Genomic DNA, 24,250 nt, shown 5'->3' with positions numbered 1-24,250 from the left:
TCCGGAGTGTAGATCGATCTTGGAGAACCAAGACGCTCCCTGAAGCTGATCAAACAAATCATCTATCCTCGGGAGTGGGTAACGGTTTTTCACCGTTACCTTATTCAACTCCCGATAATCAATACACATACGATGCGACCCATCCTTCTTTCTCACAAACAGGATCGGCGCTCCCCAAGGCGAACTGCTCGGCCGAATGAAACCCTTGTCTAACAGTTCCTGCAGCTGTGTAGACAACTCCTGCATCTCAGGGGGAGCTAGTCGATATGGTGCCTTGGCTATCGGAGCCGCACCAGGGATGAGGTCGATCCTGAACTCAACCTGTCTCTCAGGAGGTATCCCCGGCAAATCCTCAGGAAACACGTCCGGGTAGTCTCGAACAATAGGAACATCATCAACTGTCGACTTGCCCTTCTCCCGGGCATCCAAAACGTAAGCTACAAAACCGGCGCAACCCTGCTGAACATAGCGCCTCGCCCTTGCGGCGGAACAAAAGGTCGGTCCTCGCTGTGGCCTCTCGCCCTGAATCACCAACTCTCCCCCACTAGGAGTGCGAACCCTCACTAGCTGAAGCTCACAATCAATCACCGCCCCATTGGGGCTTAGCCAATCCATACCTACAATAACCTTATTCCCTCGTAGGGGAATAGGTACCAGATCCACTGAAAACTGCTCATCAAATAACTGAAGAGAACACCCTCTGTGCACTCTGCCGACCCTCACGGTCCTATCATCTGCTATCTCAACCTCTAATGGACAATCCAGCTCCCCTGGAGCTCTACTGAATCTCTTGCTAAGCGCAAGTGATACGAATGATCGGGTAGCCCCCGAATCGAATAATACCAAAGCAGAAATGCCGTTCACAGAGAACGACCCTGAATAAAACATACAATCATAAGCAACATTTAATCAATAATAATAAAGAGATAAAGGGAAGATACATACCCGTCACCACATCAGGAGTCGCTCGCGCCTCCTCTGCTGTCATCTGAAACGCCCTACTCTTCGCCACTGGCGCATCAGCTCGGCCCTGCCGGCCATCTGTAATCCTCAAGGTAGCAGGGGCAGGTGCAGCCACCTTCCCCGCTGCAGCTAAACTCGGACACTAGGACTTTTTATGTCCCCTCTGATTGCACTGAAAGCAAATCAAATCTGATGCTGCGACGGCAGTAGCAGGGGCCGTACAATCCCTACTCAAATGCCCAATCCGACCGCACTTGTAGCAGCCGGAACTCCCTGCCTTGCACGCTCCCTCGTGCAATCTCCCACACTTGCCACATCGACCGTGGCTCTGCTGACTCCTAGATCTGTGATCCGAAACCTTGGGCTTTTTGCCCGAACCGCCTGAACCCGAAACCGCCTCCGGTTTCCTTTTCTTCTCCATCTCGAGATCAATCTCCCTCTCCCGAGCCCTAGCAATCATATCTTCCAGCGTTTTACAGCTGGACCGGATCACAAACTGGCGGATATCGCTCCACAACATCTCATGATAACGGGCCTTCTTCATTTCCTCATCAGCTACATACTGAGGAACGAGAAGAGCCCTCTCCCTGAACTTGGCGGTGATCTCCGCCACTGTCTCTGTAGTCTGGGTGAGGTCCTGAAACTCCCTAGCTAGCTGTTGCACCTCAATGACCGGTGCAAACTCCGCCCTGAACCTGGTAGAGAAATCAGCCCAGGTCATGGCGTCCAATGCTGCATCATCCCCAATGGCATGTCCGACCTCCTCCCACCAATCCCGTGCCCTGTCCTTCAGAAGACAGGACGCCAATCTGACCTTGTCCCCCTCGGGACATCTGCTAGTACGGAAAGCGTTGGCCACATCCGCCAACCATCTGGTGCTCGCTATGGGGTCTCGCGCCCCATGATAGTCCGGAGCTCCACATGCCCTGAACTCCCTGAAAGTAAGGGTGCGCGTCCCCATCATGGCCGCCACCTCGGCACGGAAGGTGCCCAATCTCTCATCTATCAGCTCTAGAATCCCCTCCTTGATCGAACCGAAGATCACAGGAGTCTGCTCTATAATGATGCGCGTAATCTCCGAAGAAAGGAACTCTTGGGTCTGCTCATCCATGCGCTCATCCCCCGAACCTGAACCTGATCCCTCCCCGGCACCTCCGCTGCCGGCTGCTGGTCTCGAACGCAGAACCACCATTCTGAAACACATCACAACTACATCAGAAAACAGAAATATCTTGAGGGATCATTGATACTACAACTAGCTTCCTGGTCTTGTCTCAGCCTTTCTTGATTCGAGTACGGATCCTCTGCTTCCAGTAGTATGGGCCCATACTACCTTCCACATCTATCCGTACTTTCTTCAAGAACTGCCCTGACTCCACCAAGTCACTTCTACTACTACTGATCTCTGCTACTCTCATCCTAGGCTTGCTCCAGGGAAACCTCAAACTCAACTCAACTAGTCCTCAGCTGCTGCAGGTCTCCTTATAATGCTAATTAACCATCACCTGAACACCATCACATGTGACGAAGATCAGATAATCCTTCAAGTAAAAGACCCGTCCCTATAACGGTTGGACTCAAACAAGAGCTGCGCAATAGGGCCAGTTCCAGCACTCTGGGATTATTCAACCCTGATCACATGTGGTGTAACGTGTTCACCTAATGGCTAACTTCCATCACTCAGAACTCCCACAAAGCACGAAGCAAGCAGCATTCGGAATAAGGAAACATACTCAGGCAAAACTATTCTCAAAACGAGAAACTGATCTAGCATACAGTGCTAAGCTCATACTATCAGGCATAACCTAAACAGGCTATCCTACTGCTGTCTACTCAATACTAGCATGCAATACTCATAAAGATGTAACACATAAAGCAGGCACATAAGGCATCCTCCTAGATCCTTAGTCTTATACTAGCATGCTGTTCTACTAAAACTGAAACTGAACAAATAACTTGTATGGGTAATTTGGGAGTACTTACTTGAGCTCAGCTGATCGCATGCACCACACCTTTATCTTGTTTAAAAATCTCTTTCTTTCTAAGTGTTTTCAAAATTCTTTTAGAAAACATTTTCCTTTTAAAAAAAATCTTTTTATTTCCCCCTTAGTTTGAGTTCAGATACACCCGGAAGTGTATCCGAATCCCTCAAACCAGGGCTCTGATACCAACTTGTAACATCCCAAAAATACGACCCAAAAATTTCGTTTTTTTTTTTTCAACATAACCAAAAACCATAATCTGAGTGTCATATCATAAACCATACATGATGTATCTCAAAATAATAATAAAAACACTATGCGGAAAACTGTATCATATCCATGTTATATAAAAATCAAGAACCAATCAACTCCCAGGATAAAAGCTGAAGCTGTGGTGTGTGCGATGCCATCATCCCGAGCTCCTCTCTCTACAAGCGGAAGTACCTGAAACCAAAACTGAAACTGTAAGCACGAAGCTTAGTGAGCTCCCCCAAACTACCACATACCATACAATACATATAAATCACATACTGGGCCTTGCCCACTACATCAGACCGAGGTCTGGAACTAGCTGCATCGGACCGAAGTCCGGAACTGACCGGGACCTTGTCCCCTGCATCGGACCAGAGTCCGGAACTAACTGCATCGGACCGGAGTCCGGAACTAACTGCATCGGACCGAAGTCCGGAACTAACTGCATCGGACCGAAGTCCAGAACTGACTGCATCGGACCGAAGTCTGGAACTAACTGCATCGGACCGAAGTCCAGAATACATAACACAAATATGATTGAATCACAAAGACGTCAAGCCAGCTAGCTACTACATCAACTAAAGACCGGAACTACTGATAATTACACGGGCCGGCATTGTGGCCGTAGACCCGTTCCTACTGAAGGGAGACTCACCTCGTGAACTGGCTGCTGAGTGAATAGCTCTGAGGGCTAACTGATGCTGCTCCGGTATCTCCCTGGCTACAAGTCCATAAACATGCTCAATCAAATACTAAACACTGCACTGGGTAAAATGACTCTTTTACCCCAGGTCAAAGTCAACTCTCAGACAAAGTCAACTCTCGGACAAAGTCAACCCATAGTTGACCTGACTCGCCGAGTTGGGCCGCCAACTTGCCGAGTCCCTATTCTCACTCCTCGACTCAACTCGCTGCTACTCGTCGAGTATGGCATCAACTCGACGAGTACTCTCCCGATCCAAGAACTCAGACAATCTTCATCCGACTCGCCGAGTCCTATGAACAACTCGACGAGTTGTTCTTGAGCTGAAGAAGATTTCCTTGGACTCGCTGAGTTGTATGAACAACTCGCCGAGTCCCTCCATCACTGAGTCTACTCTCAACTCACTGAGTCCACTCTCTAACTCACTGGATCCACTCGACACTGATAAAAATGAAGGAATCGGGGACTCGCGACCCAACTCGCCGAGTCGTTCTTCCCGACTCGTCGAGTTGCCGCCATGCAACTGACTTTTACTCGATTTTGTTTGAATCCAACACATACAATTGATAGATCTGAGTCCAATAAGCTGATTTACCACGTAAAGTTTCCAACTTTACGTGTACAACCTCATGAATAAGGGAAATAAGGCTAAAAGATGCACAAAGTGGGTAGATCTATGGTTAATATGCAAAGTAACTCCAAAAAGGCAGTAGATCTGGGCTCTACAACACCCAATCATTCAGATCTATAGATATCTCGACTTATTAAGGCATTCATGCAAACATAAGGCTTGGAACAAGCATCAACTAGATCCTAGGAGGGCTCTAATGGAGGTTTAAAGCATATAACAAGAGGGAAAATCCGAAAATACCTCAAATAACTCAGATTTGCCATTGGATCTTTGCACTACACCTCTTCTCCTTGCTCCTTGCTTCTTCTCCTTCTTCAAACCTTCACAAAATGGCACAAAACACTTAGCTCACACAAGGGTGGATTAGGGTTCTTTCTCACAGTGTTCTCAGGGTGAGGGAGGCGAGAATGGGGCTATAATGTGACTTAAATAGTGGGCAACCCGGGGATTTAGGGTTTCACCCAGACGGATGGACTCGCCGAGTCAGGGATATGGACTCGCCGAGTCCCCGGCTCACACGTGCTCGAAGTCGCGACCCTACTCGGCGAGTCAGGCTATGAACTCGCCGAGTCCCTCTTGCAAAACTTCAAAATAAATACCAAGGAATTACCATACTGGACACGGGTCGTTACAATTAAACTCAGTATCAAAATCGAAAAAAAGTGAAAACTTTGTACTTTTTGTGGAAAAAAAATCAATTTTGACACGTCAGCATATCATGTCAGTATGTCACGTCATCAAAACTGACACGTTATCATGTAACCTGGTTAACCGGTCAAATGGTCAGAATTATAACAAATTGGAAAACACAGTGTCAAAATTGACACAAAAAAAACACGGTGTCAAAATCGAATTTCTGTGTAAAAAGAGTGTTTTTTGTGTCATTTACCTTTTATAAAGTAAAAAAAAAGTTTTGTGATCTTTAAGTATTTTTTTATGCATTTTTATGATTTTTAGGGTTTGTTTTAGGGTTTTTTGTTTTCTATAGAACCTAAACATATATATATATACATATATATATATATATATATATATATATATATATATATATATATTCTTTAATTAATTTAGAAAACTTAAATATTGCAAAAATATTATTTTTTAAAAAACTTAAATTCCATTGAAAAAACATAGAAATTCTAAGAAAAACATAGAAATTAAAAATATCAGAAGAACACTAGAAATTCAGAAACGTCACACTAGAAATTCAAACACACAACCCACTAAAAATTAGAAGACAAAGACTTCCAACTTGACGTCTCATTTGGCGCCTTGCCTCATAATTTACAAAAACTCAACAAATTTGAAATCTTTGTCATTTTCAACATGATAAGCCTCAAAAGCATTTTGTAGCAAAGTATTTTCATTTTCACCATTTCCGGCATCATGCATCACCTACGAAACACAATGATAAACCGAGTTGCGAGTGCGTGTACGTTTCTCCTTTTGACGTAGACTAAATCTTTTCTTCGTGGTTGAAGGGCTTGGCGGTTGTATATGTCAGCGACTCTACTCCAATAAGTAGTCGAAGGGTAGTCACTATTGTGTGGATCTTTTGTTACATCAATCCATAAACGAGCGAGTAAGATCTCTTCTTCAGTCGACCAAACAATAGTTATTCTTTGTGATGAGGTATATAAAAGAATATTGGAAAAAAAAGAAAGTTAAGAGAATAGAATTAAGGAGATTTGAATGAGATGAAGAGTGAATAAGGATGGAGATATTTATAGTTGAAGATTAAGCGTTTAAAATTTGAAATATTGAAAAAAAAAACAGTTATACTTTTGAAATTATGTATTTTGTGGAATGAAGGTAAGTTTTGAAAAAAAAGGTTTAAGTAATAAATGGGTTAAATGAAAAAAAAAATGTCTCATCGGTTAATCATTGCCGAGTTGCCGAGCCGAGCTCGGCATGCCAAGGCCTTGGCCCGGTGTTCGCCGAGTTCCACACCCACCAGCCTTAGCATTAAAGAAATAGACACCGCTTTATAAACATCTGGATTGGTCATATCAACTTGGTACCATTATTAAACTCAGAAATATCAAAGCTTTTAATTTCAACAAATGAACGGAGGATAGGCCTGTACATGTACATATCTTTCCCATGGACTTCTTTTCATTCAGGTATTATAAGGCCACAATTCAACCTATTGGAGGTTTCATATCCTTCCATATCTAATCTCAAGTTCTATTATGAAAAAATGAATCACTTCCGAATACCGAAATGCCTTTGGCCTAGCATTATGGTGGATTTTACGTGTAGAATCAGAGTAGATTAGATTGCCGTTTAAAAAAGAAAAACAATGTGAGAATCCTTATCTGCCGAAGTAACCAGTTATCTGAAATTTTACTTGTACTTCGGCTGACATATTTAAAGATTTCAGGCGTTTAATATTCAGTACATATAGCAAATAAGATTGTTTCACGAATTAGAAAAATAAAAACGCAATTAACCCTTTAAATAAAATACGAAAATAGGACACTGGAACAATATAATAAAAACTGACAAACTTAATACTTATACTTGAAAATAAAGCGGAAAAGAAAGAAAAACATAGAAGTAAAACGTGAACAATAAAGGCAGAAAAAAACCAATAAAAAATCTAATGCTTAACTACAATTATGGGATTTTCCCCCATGACTGTAAAGATAGTCTGAACCACAGTAAGAACAAACAAAGTGATTCCAGCAAATAAAGCAATCATATTCCATGGACTACTGAAATATGTTCGCTTCAATCCTGCAACAGCATTCGGCCAGTAACTATTGTAGTAGCTATCCAATTCATCCCACTCTTGATGATAAAAGAAATTCTCATACACGACTTCTTTGCATATGTTGTATATTAAATTTCGTGCGTTCTGGTCCGAACTTACTGTAACTAGGACCCCTGATTTTACCAACTTAGCAACATCCTGTGGAGTTTCTATAAGCATACCCATGGCCCATGCATATGTTGTAACAAACTTAGGAACTAGAGAAGACTGCTCGTATATAATAAGGTTCCTTAAAACCAGTTCAGTGCGATCATCAACAAGCAGTTGTGGCATCTTCAGAGTAGGCTTATTCCAAAACCATGGAAAGCATGAAAACCTTGGTAATAATTCAAGTTTCATGGCCAGTGCCCAATTATCATCTTGATTAGTCATAAAGTTCACCCCTGCCCTATCGAGTTCCATGGCCGAGTGCCTTTTTGGGAGTGTAGGAACCCCGGTTTGGATATTATTCACAGGATGGAAGTATTTGTGAAAAAGGCCAAGAAGATGATCATGATTGGTGTCTATGCTAACATTATGACTTACAGAATTATCTCCCAAGATATTGTAAGTTATGAGAAGCCTATGCATATATAGATTAAGAGAGGTTGCGGGATTGTATTTCAGAATAGTAGAGTCAAAGATGTCTCTAAGAACAAAAAACGGGATTTGGTTTTCTATCAGCAGTAGGTCTAAATTTATAGATGGGGTAAGCAACATGTTTAAGGGAAATGGTCCAAAACGTTCTATAATGTTATGAATGAAATAAAGTATGAAACAAGCATCTATTACCATCATTCTAACAAGTTCTTCATCGTTGTAGGTCATTGAATCTGAATAACATGCCTTGATGAGGTTTATTTTTCGACTCACCTTGAGCACACATTCTTCTAACATTTTGTCAGGGGTTGTACCTAAACTGTACAAAAAACGATGTACATATGTCGTTTTTTGAGCTTCAAATTCTTGCAAATGTTCATCTTGTTTGTGAAGAGGTCCAATGGAGACCATCCTAGGATTAAAAGATCTTGTGCTGAGATCTCGGAGCACACTAGGAACCATGAAAATTAATGGTAGACCACGATTGCCAAGATCCTTTCCCTTTTCTTTATCATCATTTAGAACCTGGAGTACAGAATGCCCAATGCTATGTTCTGTTGCAAGCTCCACATCACTTGTTGCCATTAAAAAATTTAGCGTAATTTCCTCTGTAACGAATCAGTTAAACAGAATTTTAGAGCATAGTAGAGTATATGTGATTTAAGAATCCAGATTAAAAAATAATAATAATAATAACACCTAAAGGCAATGGAGTTACCTTCCTTGTAAGTTGCGTCTGTATGATCTATACTACTTTGTTTGGCTTTTTAGTTTGCACAATCTATATATATATATATATATATATATATATATATATATATATATATATATATATATATATATATATATATATATATATATATATATATATCCAACTTTTATGCATGTACAAATATTGCATCTGTTGTTTTTAAATGGTTAAAGGAAAATGTTTTGGCATGCATTTTAGACATTACTCTCATCAATGGTAATTTTTTACTTCAATCATGTCCATCCTTTTCTCAATATGTCAAAATCCCTCTATTTTTTAAGGGAAAATGATTCTTGAGGGTAATTAACTTTTGCGTTTGTACGTATTTGGTCCATTTTTTTTTTTATATTCAATATACTATCGAACTTGTTGTTGGTGTTTACCATAGCCCTTTTGACCGGCTTTTGACCTGTGATAGCCGGTCAAAGGGTTATGGTGAACACAAACAACAAGTTCGATGGTATATTGAGTACAAAAAAAAAGGAAAGAGACCAAATGAGAACAAACGCAACAGTTGGTTACCCTCCTGATTTATTTTCCCTTTACTCATTTATAACAAATCTCACATCATCTCCTACTGATATTAATGACTTTATGAGATTCATTCTTGCTTCTCTTCAAAACATAACCTACGAAAGGGCATTATTCATGCATGTACAACTTTGTAATGCACTTGAATATTTATTAGGGGAATCTTGACTAAGCAGGCGCATTTCATGACTACATTTACATTTCCAATCAAATGATTTATCGTATCATGGATTCTAAACAAGTCTACAAACGAGTGGAATCACAAGTGCTATGATTTTTGAGTTTACTTAGCTTTAAGATCGAACTCATGGGATAAGATACAACATCAATATGTACAATATTATGCTGATGTGTCTACAAAAGCAGCATGATATTGTACATATTGATGTTGTATCTTATCCCATGAGTTCGATCTTAAAACGAAGTAAACTCAAAATCACAGCACTTGTGATTCCATTCGTTTGTAGACTTGTCTAGAATCCATGATACGATAAATCATTTAATTGCAAATGTAAATGTAGTCATGAAATGTGCCTACTTTGTCAAGATTCCCCTAATAAATATTCAAGTGCATTACAAAGTTGTACATGCATGAATAATGTCTTTTCGTGAGTTATGTTTTGAAGAGAAGCAATAATGAATCTCATAAAGTCATTAATATCAGTAGGAGATGATGTGGGATTTGTTGTAAATGAGTAAAGGGAAAATGAATCAGGAGGGTAACCAACTAGTGCGTTTGTTCTCATTTGGTCCCTTTCCTTTTTTTTGTACTCAATATACCATCGAACTTGTTGTTTGTGTTCACCATAACCCTTTGACCGGCTATCACAGGTCAAAAGCCGGTCAAAAGGGCTATGGTAAACACCAATAACAAGTTCGATGATATATTGAATACAAAAAAAAGGGACCAAATGAGTACAAACGGAAATGTTAATTACCCTCAAGAGTCATTTTCCCATTTTTTAATGTTTGTAATTGTTTTAGGAGGATCAAGTATTTGAGACATGATATGTTATGGATATTAAGGATACTGTAAGAAAGTGATAATTGTTCACCTTGCCCTATTGATCATTAAATGTGTACTTATACAAATTACAACAAGAATATAGGAGATATACATGGAATATTATAAACTAACTATAGTAAACAAATAATATATTTATATAGGAGATTTATCTCCAATAGCCCCCCCCCCCTCAAGCGCACAGGTGGTGGGCGAACTCGAAGCTGATCACGGAACTTCTCAAACAACGGTCCGGCCACTTGAAGCTTGGTAGGAACAAATTGTGTATGCAATTTGCCAGATAAAACAAGTTCCCTAATAAAATGATGATCAACGTCTATATGTTTTGCGCGCTTATGTGCAATAGGATTTTGACTCAGGAAAATAGCACTTAAATTGTCACAAAGCAAGGAAGGGCGAGATGATGGCAAGGCATTCAGATCACGCAACAGATGTGTAATCCAAATCAATTCTATTGCAGTATTCGCCATGGCACGATACTCAGATTCACAACTTGACCTAGAAACAGGAGGTTGTTTCTTAGCACTCCAAGAAATGAGATTACCACCGAAGAAGATGGAGTAGCCATAAGTGGAACGTTGGGTTTCAATACAACGGGCCCAATCTGCATCCGAATAACCAATAAGCATTGACTTTGTGGGAACCGAAAAATGAAGACCATAAGTTATAGTGCCTTTGACATAGCGTAAAATCCTTTTAGCAAGTGTAAAATGGTCAACAGTAGGAGCATGAAGGAAATGGCTTGCTTGATTAACAGCATAAGATAGATCAGGTCTTGTAATCATCAAATATTGTAATGCTCCAACAAAGGATCGATATAAGGTAGTGTTGTGAAAAGGAGTACTAGTAGTAGTAAAGAAATCATTAATAGCAAGAGGAGTACCAACAGGTTTGGAATCAAGAAGACCTACACGACTTAAAATGTCATGAGCATATTTACTTTGATTGAGAAACAAACCATCCGAGGTGTAAGTAACTTCAAGACCAAGGAAATAACTCAATTTGTCGAGATCCTTAATAGCAAATTCAGTTTTCAAGCGACTAATAAAACGGGCAATGGATGGGGAGTGATTTCCAGTTAAGATGATATCATCAACATAAACAAGGAGGTAGAGTAAGCATGACCCTTGATGAAAAATAAAAAGTGATGTCTCAGCTTGACTACATTTGAAGCCTTGAGCAACTAGGAAGTAACTAAGGCATTGAAACCAAGCCCTTGGAGATTGACGAAGGCGATATAATGCCTTGTTGAGATGACGCACATGATTTGGATGCTTAGAATCAACATACCTCGGAGGTTGCTCCATATATACGGTTTCACATAAATTACCATTTAAAAAAGCATTTTTAACATCAAGTTGATGAAGATTCCATCGATTTGTAACAGCGAAGGATAACACAACACGAACAGTTGTGGCCTTAACAACTGGACTAAATGTGTGGGAAAAATCAAACCTCGGAATTTGGGTGAACCCTTGTGCTACTAGACGAGCTTTATGCCGATCAACAGAACCATCGACATGATATTTAGTACGAAAGACCCACTTAGATCCAACAATGTTGACATTTGATGGCCGTGGTACGAGAGTCCAAGTATGATTATCCCATAGAGATCGAATTTTCTCATTCATGGCACGACACCAATGGTCATGTTTGGATGCGGATTTAAAACCCTTAGGTTCTTTAGCAGCAAATAAGGCAGCATGTAAACGTGTCGGAGCAATTGCAAGAAGATCAAACATATGTTGGGGTTTAATAGTGCCAGCTTTCCTGCGAGTGATCATCAAATGCCCAGGTGGTGAATGAGCAGCTGATGGTGATGGCTGCGGCGGTGGAGAGAGATGTGGTGAAGGCGGAGGCACAAGAGTCAGAGATACCTGTGGTGAGGGCGGTGGTAGGGGTGAAGTGATAGGATCATCATGCAGGCACGTAATACATGGGGCTGTAGAAGGACTCGAAGCTGATGATGGCGAGGAAACATGTGCTGCTGGTTTATCGAATACAATGGCAGGTATGTCATCCAAATAAGAAGTTAAAAATAAAGTGAGCTCGTGTGTAGATGATGGACCACCAGCAAATGGGAAGAAAGTTTCGTCAAACTTGGCATGCCGAGTAATAAAAGTTTTATTAGTAATGGGATCAAAACACTTGTATCCTTTGTACTGTGTGCAATAGCCGAAAAAGATGCATGCAATGCTCCATGGTGCTAATTTATGTTCCGTATAGGGTCGTAAGTAAGGAAAAACCCGACAACCAAAGGCCTTGAAATTGTTGTAATCAGGGACAACTTTGAATAGAATCTCGAAAGGAGATTTATTTAGTAGTAACCTAGTTGGCAAACGATTTATGACATATGTTGCAGAAGTGAAAGCTTCTACCAAACGATCTACAGGGGCATTAGCACCAAATAACATGGCGAGTTCGGTTTCAGTGATATGGCGATGCTTGCGTTCAACATGACCATTTTGTTGAGGAATGTAAGGACATGACATTTGATGGTGAGTGCCATTGTCAGCAAATAATTTAGCAACCCGATGATTAAGAAATTATGTACCACCATCACTTTGAAAAGTTTTCATCTTGTAAGAGAATTGGGTTTGAACAAATGTCAAGAATGTGACTAAAAGCTCATAAAAGTCGGATTTCTGTTTAAGCGGATAAAACCAAGAAAACCGAGAGTAATCATCAACAAACAAGGCATAATATCGATAACCATCAACAGAAGTAACCGGAGCTGGTCCCCATAAATCACAGTGAACTAAATCAAGAACATGTAAAGGTCGTTTCTCATTCAACTTAAAGGGTAAACGATGTTGCTTGGAAAGTGCACAAGAAGAACATATACTAGAACTTGGTAAAGCAGAAGTAACACTCAAATATCCATGTTTATTAAGAAGAAAAACAATATCATAAGCAACATGATCAAGTCTTTTATGCCATAAATCAAAGGATGCTTTATTAGAAGAGACCACGGATGCCACCAAAGCTTGAGATGTAGAGTGAAGCACATATAGACCATCCTTATGCCTGCCGGTTGCCAAGATCTTTTTGGTGATTTAGTCCTGAATAGCAAAGGAGGACCGAGACAATATAAAATCAACTAGGTAATCATTAGTTAATTTGCTGACAGATAAAAGCTTCTTTTTGGTATGGGGAACGACAAGAACATCTCGCAATTTTAAGTGAGGAGCAATTGATAAAGTACCAGTATGAGAAATGGGAAGCATATTACCGTTCCCAAAGACAACCTTATCTTTGCCATGATAAGTAGCGGATGAATCAAGATTAGCCGAAGATGGAGCCATGTGGGTAGTCGCACCTAAATCGACATACCAATCCGCAGGAGATTCATTGATGTTGCAATCTGCATGAAAAGCTTGAGCGAGGTTTGTGGCAAAATGAGAGGACCGGTGAGCATAGCTGCTGAGATCTGGACAGGCACTCGCATAATGACCATCCGTGCGACATAGCTGGCAGTGAGGAGATCGTCGACTCGACCGACCTCTGCCTCGATTTGAAGAGTTCCCACGGTTGTTTGATTGACCCGATCGACCTCTGCCACGAGAGGTATTTTCATTAAAAGCAGCAGGGGAGGTGTTGATTCATGCAATGAAGAGAGAAAAAGCTCGTGGCCTTTAGCGTGAGTGACCAAATCACGAAATAGATGACGCGTAGGGAGAGCGCGGTGGGCAGTGGAAAAGGTCTCAAAATTTGGTCCCAAACCACACAAGAACCGGTTACTTTTATCATCGTTAGTAACTGGTTTTCCAATGGCCTGTAACTGATCACAAATACCATTAAATTGCTTAGCATAATCAGAGACACAGAGATTACCCTTCTTAAGTTGACGTAAGGAATCTTTAAGATTTTGTGATCGTTCCTAGGAATTGTGACTATAGGCAGATTCCAAAGTAGTCCACACTTCACGAGGGGTGGAAAGACCGAGAACTTCCGCCATGGATTCTGCAGAGAGTGACGATTGAAGGATCAAAAGGACCTTTTGATCGAGTTTCACCGTGCCTGTTATTGATCATTAAACGTGTACTTATACAAATTACAACAGGAATATAGGAGATTTACATGGAATATTATAAACTAACTATAATAGTAAACAAATAATATAATTATATAGGATATTTATCTCCAACAGATACGACTCTTGTTTTCTAATAAAGAGTTTGTCTTATAAAGTTGTGACATGTCTCAGTCTCTTGTCTCATAATACTTACTTTTGATTTATTCTCAAGTTTTACTATCTTTTTTTAGAATACATGATTCATACTTTTAAGTTGGTTTCATATTGTTAATGCTTTATCTTTAATATAGTTTATTATTTATATCGAGAAAGAAAACATGGAGGTCGATATTGTATTATAGCAAAATGTATTATGTCAGAATGTATAGAATGAACTTTACCAATAATATTTTTTTAGAATGGATTAGTGTTTTTGTTAGATTTTTATGTTTTTTTTAGGTTTGGAAGAGGTTGTCATTGATGTTGAAAAGAACGAAAACATAGAGATCAAAAGTGTACTCTACCAAAATGGATTCTCCCAAAACGTATAAAGTGATTCTTAACAAAAATATTCTTTCAAAATGGATTAATGTATTTGTTACATTTTGATGTTTTTTTTCTTTTTATAACCATTGTTAGTTTTAATATTTAAGAATAAATGTAATTAACATTAGTCATATTTTTGTTCCCATAATGAATGTAATTAATGTTTATAGTCTTGTTCTTTAAGAATTAATATAATGAGTGATTCTTCAATAATAAAATTTGTTTGTTATTCTGTCATTCTGATAAAATGTGTCACTTATTATAAAAAATTACATTATAATTAAAATTAAATTAAATTAAAGAAATTCATATTTTTAAAAATAGAAGAATTAATTATCCCTAAATATCCGAAAATTTCCTTTTTTAAATATATTTTAATTGTCCAAAATACCCTTATGCTAAAGTTGTGTGATTATATGGTACACGTTGTCCCATTGTAATATCACATACCCTCGGATCTTAACCATTAATTCTATTCATGCATTGATCCAAAATTGTCCAGAATTCCCATCTTGTATGTTCTTCTTATTTATAATCATTCATCTTCAAGATTTCTTATTCCGCACCAAGCCAATCGTCCAAATCAGGATCCTACAAAATCATATATTAGTATGATATAATGAAGAATGTCACCTTCCGTCCTCTACAACTAGCTGCCTCCTACCATCGTTAGAATATCGCCGAACCACTATTAAACTAAAGTCAAATTCTATAAAAATTTCAAAGTTTAATGTAAAAAAGCACTATTTTTAGTTGAAAATTTTCGGTTAGGAAAATCCTTGAACACATTGAGACAAGTGCTTCTTTCAAAATTTAATTTACACAATATTGATAGTTTAAATTTTACATACTTTATTCAAAATTATTAAAAATCATATATGTGTCATTACCATGTTTCCTTTATATCATATTTCAGAAGCAAATATCAAAAGAAAACATATACATGCATCATAAAATAGGATAACCAATCATCAAATATATTGTGTGCTAAAAAATAATAGTCGTATATCTTTTAAAAATCATGCATTTACAGCTTAAAGTTTTTAAAAATTTATTCATTCGTAACTTACAACTTATATTTTGTTATTAATAATAGTTAAAATAAACATTAGCATAACTAAACAATAACTGAAACATTAAAATATCACAAATCAGAGCTTTAAAAACCTAAATTCACTTTATTTAAGAAACCACTAAAATAATAACACAAACTTTAAACTCATTTCACAATATAAAACCATAAATCATGCGCTAAGAGTAACAACTTTATGCAAAAATAATAACAAATAAGAAAAAAAGTTGGATTCACAACTTAATAGTTTAAGAAAATATTATAACAATTAAGAAAACAAACTAGGACTCATAACCTAATAGAAGTGGTGTAAAATCCTAATTTTCACAATAAAATTTACGTTTCTAGATTGAGATAAATAACAATTTTATAAATTTATAATCAAGATAAAACCTGTTAATACATGAAGTGCACCTCTAGCAATCTGAAGCCAAGCTAAATTCGAGGTCAACTGCTTTCCGAAGTGTGATGAGATCCAAAATGATGCTGATTCCGAAGGCCTATCCGAGAAAACGTCTAGTATTCAGTGCCATTTTGTGTCTGTATTAGCATTAAATGTTTCTTGTCATTTTGTATTTGTTTTATTGTAAAGATTATAGGACAAGATCGAGAAAATCAAGTGTGCGAGTTTTTAGACTTGCAGCCTTACTTTGTCAATGCAGTCTTGTAATTCGTCTTTTTATCACTCTTTAGCTATTTGTAACAATTTCGACTTTTGGCACTAATCGTTATTAACGAAATATGGTCAACGTCGAGTCTGATAGGCTTAATACATTATATATATATATATATATATATATATATATATATATATATATATATATATATATATATATATATATATATATCAACATATGATAAAAATATAAAGTTTCATATTAAGATAAATAGTAAAAAATAACAAATAGTCCGTACATGGTTAAACTTAGTGTCCCGAAACACACACACACATACACACACACACACACACACACACACACATATATATATATATATATATATATATATATTACTTGGAAAGTAAGTGTAATCCCGCTCCGAAAATTATAAATTTCATAAAAATCTAAATTCAAATGATGGAGATATGAATTTTATAAAATATAAAAATCAGCCGCATAGTTAAAAACTTTTAACGTCAAATGGTACGGAGAGAAGGGTTGAATTTTCAGTAAAGTCGCCAAAAGGAAAATCGTAGTACTCTTTAAATTATGAATTTTGGTAAAAGGAACACAAGAATCGGAGTCCGTACTAGAAAGTTATGATTTTTGCATAATCATTAAATCATTCAAAAATAAAGACTAAATTAAATGTTGGAATTAGCTAATACAACCTAAAGGAAAGTTGTAAACCTCGTCTTGAGCTTTTCGACAATCTAAAGTAAATCGAAAATGGAGTTTGAATGAAGGAGATGCAAGTTTTTGAAGTTTTGCGAAAAGTGCCTCGCGTAGGAGGTTTGCTAGTTGCACACGTTTCTAGAAGGGGATACACAGACCACCGAAAAGCTGGAACGCCGACAGGTGTCAGCACCAGACACACCCTTGAGTATGTTGGGTGTACCATTTTAGTATGTGTATAGGGGTAATGATGATAAAGATAAAAGATTAAAAGATAAAAGAAAAAAAAGCCTACGGTTAATATGTTAGTGAGTTGATAATTCATCCAAAAGCGTTGATTAAATTCGGCATACCAATAATCGTTAATCACGCGAGAACCTAAAAGCGTCGATTATAGGGACTCATGGTAATACATTAGATCACCTTAGAGTATAGTCGATTATAGGATTTCATGGTAATACATTAAAATAGCCTTAGAGTTTAGGTTACCATTACGGACGCCTGGAATGGTAATTAAAATTCGCTAGGATCATTAGATATCTTAAAAAGTTAATAAATTAGGATTAATAAATGATATCCTAATAAGATATAAGATAGTATCTTTAGATATACTAAAATTATAGAAAGCTAGGTTAATGAAATATTTAAGAAAAGTTTTTCTCAATGAAAAAGGATTCTTAAAAGTTACCCAAAATCAAAAACCCTAAAAATCTGTGAGTTTACCAACATTACGTTGACGTTTTCAAAACTACATTTATTCCTAGGAAGCCATGAGATGGAATTCTACACTCCCGGAACCAACAACTGATGGAGCAAGCAGTTAGGAAACCCTTGTAGTTTATCGCTCATTTCTATCTGTTAAGCCACCCTTCTGTAATAGGAACCCTAGAAATCTGATGTAACATTTTATCTATAAATTTTGTCACATATTTTTTTTTGTATTGTTCAACTTATGTTCAAGGACTGATAGCGTGGGTTGCTTAACGCGTGCCCCAATTGCTGTTTCTAGAAGAGTATGATGACTGGAAATTTAGAATGGAGAGATTTTTACATGGTAAGGAAAAAGGTTAAGTGATATGGAGATCTGTGAAAGAAGGTCCGTGTAACGTCCCAAAATTCAAGACTAAAAATTTCTTTTATAAGACATTACTTAAACATAATTATCAATCCATAACATAATCAGAGCATTAATTTCCAAAACATATGTTCATTATCAAAGTAAAACATCCCAGGTTGACTAATCTATGGTGTGTGCCATGCGATCACCCCGAGCTATTCCCTCCGCTACCGAAAATACCTGAAACCAAAACTAAAAACCATAAGCACGAAGCTTAGTGAGTTCCCCAACCTACCACATACCATACATAACCACATACTACACATATTGGGCCACGCCCGCTATTCTGGGCCCCGCCCCCTACCTCAGGCCTTGCCCGCTACAACGGCCCCTCCGCTCCAGGCCTCGCCTGGCTTCGAGGCCCGCTTGAATACAGATCTGTTTCGCTTAGGCCTCGCCAGTCATTGGGCCTCGCCCACCAACATATACTAAGACATAAACATAACGCAACACATACACTAAACATATACTACCGAATCCTGTTCTTAAGGCCTCGCCTCTCTTGGGCCTCGCCCATGTCCTGCAACTGACGAGCCATGGAACCCCGTCCACGATCCTACTGATTGTGAGATACGGGCCCGGCCCACACTCACTCTTTCCCTAACCTAGGCCTCGCCCCTACTCTGCTGCTAATGAGACATGAAACACCATCCATACTCTGCTGCTGGTGAGATACGAGACCTCGCCCACACTCACCCTCCTACCAGGCACATACATGTATCACACAGACAACAAGTATAACTATCATGCAAGCCATTCTCTTGGGCACCCGCCCACTACACTGGACCTCGTCCTGAATATCATACTAGCATAATGTGCCTAGAGCTAACCCCCGGGTCTTCCTACTCATAACTACATGGGCCGGCATTGTGGCCGTAGACCCATTCACACAAAAGGGAAACTCACCTGCACTTGCTGAACTTGTTGATAGCCCCTCTAGCTGTTGCCCGACAACTCTTCTGAACTGCGGCTCCACTAGCTCCCCGAGCTATCAATATCAATATAACACTTAGTCTAACTGTCCCCCGAAAGTCAACTAAGACAACTCTGGTCAAAGTCAAAGTCCTGGTCAAAGCCAACCTTCCAAGTCAACCCTACTCGCCGAGTCTGCCTACTGACTCATCTAGTTCATAAGTGTAACGACCAAAAATTTCAACTAATTTAAAATTTTCAATACAATTTATTTTAAGTATTCCCAGAATCTCATCACGACATAAACACGAGGAGCGGTACGATCACGCCTTCGCCTTGCCACGGTCTCCTGAAGAACCTGAAAAACATAAAACCACAACTGTAAGATCGAAAGCTTAGTGAGATATCCCCAAAATACCAACCACATATACCATACACGCATAACATGCCAACATATCCGATCACAGAACAGCCATGCACTTCGGGTCTACTGTGGGATTGGTCCGCCGCACCGGCCAACAGTCCACCTGGTCCACCCTCTGAGTCTAGCCATAACCTCGAGTCTGCAGTGTGATTGGTCCGCCCGCACCGGGCCTACAATCCACCTGGTCCACTCTCCGAATCTATCCACATACATCGAGTCTGCAGTGTGATTGGTCCGCCCGCTCCGGGCCTTCAATCCACCTGGTCCACTCTCTGAGTCTATAGTATGACTGGTCCGCCCCCACCGGGCCTTCAGTCGGCCTGGTCCACTCTCCGAGCCTCGGCACGTTTGGTCCGCCCTCTTGGGGCCTACAGCTTATCCGGACCGCTCGCTGGGCCTTCCGGTCAACCGGTCCGCCCTGGGTATCTTGGCCTACAGCACAAAGCAGGACCCGCCTCAACCCAACTCCAGTCCAAACAACCATGTGCACATAAACATACAATCATATAGCAATTCACAGTCAACAAGCCGATCAAACAGATCACATAACATATCATCATCCTAACCAGGATACCGACCTAACCGGTCACTAGCATAGCATCACTCTACATCTCAGAACACCGAACTCAATCAGGTCTCTAACATATACCATTCTAGCTACCAGGATGCAAACATATCAAGGCAATAACATAACAACAATACCTGAATCTCAATCCGATAAGGGCCGGCCTTGGTGCCTTAGACCCTGTTGATATAGTGAGGATAACTCACCTCGAAACTGACGGCTGAAAGAATAAGATCCCGCTGCTCCAAACTCCGACACGAACTCCTCCATTGAACAACACCCAAGCACTGAACTCAATAAATACCCATAGTTACCAAAATACCCCTGGAGGGCAACTGGTCAACCCTTGGTCGAAGTCAAAGTCAACCCCTGACTGACTCTACTCGCCGAGTCAACCCGATGACTCGCCGAGTCCCTAAGCTCAGAACTTCCCTCAATTCGCGACCTAACTCGCCAGTCACCCAGAGACTCGCCGAGTTCAACAATTCTGAGTCCACTCGCACACAACTCACCGAGTCATCCCTTGACTCCCCGATTCTCGACTCAACCAGAAAATATTGGGACTCTTCGACAAGACTCGCCGAGTCCAAGAACAGACTCGCCGAGTTTAAGGCTATCTTCAACCTACTCGCCGAGTTGTTCTTACAACTCGTCGAGTTCCAGACCATCTTCATCCAAGTCTCCGAGTTGTTCTTCCCACTCGTCGAGTTCCAGCTCATCTTCAAGCCACTCGTCGAGTCTACCCATGTGACTCGCCGAGTACCACCGGTCTGAATCCATATAGAAGCATTCCAGGCCATGCAATTGATCCAAAACATAGATCTAGCCTCCTACCACCCATCCATCACGTAAAGTGGCAAACTTTATGTGAATCTAAAGAGATCTAGGCCTTTTACACTTTAGGGCTAGGGTTTGGGACATGATGGCTTCACTAAACACTCAAACACAGAGACTTTAATGCACTCTAGACCTTCTCCATTCCAGATCTGAGGTAGCAACCTCAGATCTAACCTCCAAACTCCAAAACATACCAAGATGAGCTCCCATAAACCCCAAAATGATGAATCTTTAAGATTAACAGCCCAAGGACGAGATAATACGTCAAAAGAACACCCCCACAACAATGAAACTCGAATCCAAGCAAAGCCCCTTGCTCCAAGCCTCCTACCCTTCAAGATTTCCTCAACAATTGCTTCTCCAAGCTTCCAAATGCAACTTGATCCACTCACACACGAAGGTTAGGGTTTCTGGACTTGAGGATGAGTAAGGAGGCTGGGGGAATGGATGTTATGTTCTTTATATAGGGCTCAACCCCGAGAATTAGGGTTTTTGCCACTCAGCGCCTACTCACCGAGTCCAATACACTGACTCGCCGTGTCGGCCACTTAACACGCGACCAAGTCGCAACTCTACTCGCCGAGTCTCTTTTTCCCATATTACTCTTTTAGCCCTTCAACTTTACTCTTGCTATTCCGGGATGTTACAATTCTCCCCCACTTACATTAGGCTTCGTCCTCGAAGCCTGCAACAACTCAACTCCTAGAAATACTCCTGCCATGCACCACGTGGCATTAACCGAACCAGGTTCCTCAAAACACAACCATAGAACCAGAAACTCGTTTTCTCCTTCCTTACGGTGTCCTAACCACCGTCTTGAGCCGGCCACCGGTTTTATTCTCTAATAACTCCACTTAACAACTGAGTAATACTCAAGATGCAGCACTGCTCCAATTCACAACCATCACTCGACCCATATGAGCTAGACAATAATTATGCACCACTAGATTCTCGATCCGAGTCCAACTCTAATCATTCTGCTGACAGAAAGGCACACTCTTCAGAGCAACTCCCATGAGTTCTTCAAACCTGATACACTGATAACATCTTCAAACATCCCCCAGGACGAACCACTACTACATACACAATTCCCTGATCAGAATCACACCGAGAGCGCAAGACTCCTTCCCTGCATCCCTTCCGAGCCTCCTGGCTCTACACCCGCAGAATTCCTTCTGCGACCACAACAGACATCCCAAACTGGATGTGCTTCCATTCCACTGCCGAAAACACGCTGCTCAAAACGATACTCAGATCACTCTAATCATAACTCTGCTCTACCGCTTTCACTTCCGTAAACTTGCACTCCCTCTCGGAGTTACACTCCTCTCTTTTTCCTTACCAAGGAAAACCATTTGGCTGCCTTGACACTACCACAAGTGCCACGGCGCTCGCCCAATGTTACACCACTTCCTTCATAGCGTAACCGCTATCCATCCAACACACATGCCCTGACTTTGCTCGCGAGGACTCTCGAGTCCATGCACCATCTCCACCAATCAAGATCAATACCCGGGGCCAGACCTTCTAAAGCTAACACATCGCAACATACTCCATCTATTTCCTCGAACCGCTCTATCAATACCCGCAGAGTCTTCAGCATGACTGGACCGCCTTCACAAGCCTTTAGCCAATCTGGACCACTCTTAGAACCTTCAGCCAATCTGGACCGCCCTCCAGTGCCTTCAGTCTGGCTGGACCGTTCTCCGAGCCTTTGGCCTGACTGGTACGCCTACTGGCCTTCAGTCTATCCGGACCGCTCAACTAACATCCATCATTCCGATTTATCTCTCTGGGAAATCCTCCCATGCATACTGTTCTAGCCCTCTAGGGGTTCCGAACTCTATCTCCATCATGCATACTCGATCCCGGCCTGATCCCCAGGCCCTCCATAATCAAATACCCTAGGTCTGTATCCCACCCCGCATGTCCGACACCTGCTCCTACCAGCCTACACTCTGGGCTGGTAGAATACTGCTGAATCCCAACAGCTAAGCAACCTCACATGCTCCTCGATCTTCCGGAGAATTTTCCAATTCTTCCCCACTTAGGGTGTTGACTATCAACCACCGGTCGCCATCACCGACCTCCCAAAACAACTCTGCACAAACCAACACTTACACGCGGACTGATTCCCACAAGAATAAACAACCTTAACAAGATCCCATATCAACACTGATTAACCTGCTCAAAAGAAACTCAATCTGCATCTAACCACTCCTCAGAAAACAGATGCCACTCGACCTTCAAACCAATGCCAGGTTTCCACTAATAGCCCTCATGAATGATAACCAACGAAACTCCCAATACAATAACCCATAACCAAACCACAACCCTAAAAAACGATGAATACCGCATCGAAAACCACACAAAGATACCAGCACATAAACAATATACCACAATAATCACAAGATAACAAGACATCAAGAAAGAAACATACCCACAGCTGCATCCGGAACTGCTCTGACCTCCTCTGCTGAAAGCTGAAAAGCACGACCCTGAGCCCTTGGGGGCTCCGCTCCACCCGTGATCCTCAAAGTGGCCGATGCTGGAGCCTGCACCGGTCCTACAGCGAGCTGTGGACAGTTGATCCTCAAATGTCCAACCTGATGACGATGATAACAAATCCTCAAATCCCGAACCGGCGCTAACTGCCGACAATCCCTCGCATAGTGCCCCTCTTTTCCGCACTTGCGGTCTGCACCACCGGACCTACAAACTCCGGTGTGACCCCTCCCACAATTCCCACAAGTGTGGCTGCTCAGATCTCCCACTCTAGCATCAACGGTCTTGGACCGTTTAGGCGCCGGCTGCGACTGAACCGGAGGCTGCCTCAGCTCACGCAACTGCAACTCAATCTCTAACTCACGCCGCCTGGCGGCCTCCTGCAACTCCAACAAGGTCTCGCACCTCTGCGTAGACACAAACTGTCTGATATCCCTCTTGAGCATGCTCAGATATCGAGACATCTGAGCCTGCTCCGAAGCGAACTCTGGGCAGAACATCGCCCTCTCAGTGAACATCCTGGTGATCTCAGTCACCGATTCCGAATCCTGCTTTAGCTCAAGGAAATCCTGAGCCAATCTCTTCCTCTCAACTTGCGAAACATAACGAGTGCTGAACATCTCTCTGAACTGATCCCATGAAACCGCAGCCCTCTGCGCATCTGAATATGACCCTGTGGTCAACCTCCACCAATCCTTCGCCCCGAGTCTCAACAGGTTCAGAGCACACCT

General features: G+C 40.8%; 1 protein-coding gene across 1 annotated transcript; it reads right to left on the bottom strand.

Annotated features, from left to right (window-relative positions):
- Positions 1 to 7,071: 7,071 nt before the first annotated feature.
- Positions 7,072 to 8,641, bottom strand: LOC145090339 (UPF0481 protein At3g47200-like). Its single transcript, XM_079028607.1, has 2 exons — positions 8,605 to 8,641; positions 7,072 to 8,494 (listed from the first exon to the last, which is right to left on the bottom strand). The coding sequence occupies exon 2, from the start codon at positions 8,469 to 8,471 to the stop codon at positions 7,134 to 7,136; it is 1,338 nt and encodes a 445-aa protein (XP_078884733.1). The 5' UTR covers positions 8,472 to 8,494; positions 8,605 to 8,641; the 3' UTR covers positions 7,072 to 7,133.
- Positions 8,642 to 24,250: the final 15,609 nt, after the last annotated feature.

The sequence above is a fragment of the Lactuca serriola genome, chromosome 2, assembly GCF_051521515.1.
Source record: "Lactuca serriola cultivar US96UC23 chromosome 2, Lser_US96UC23_V15, whole genome shotgun sequence".
NCBI lineage: Eukaryota > Viridiplantae > Streptophyta > Magnoliopsida > Asterales > Asteraceae > Lactuca > Lactuca serriola.
This window is presented reverse-complemented; position numbering and strand designations above follow the sequence as displayed.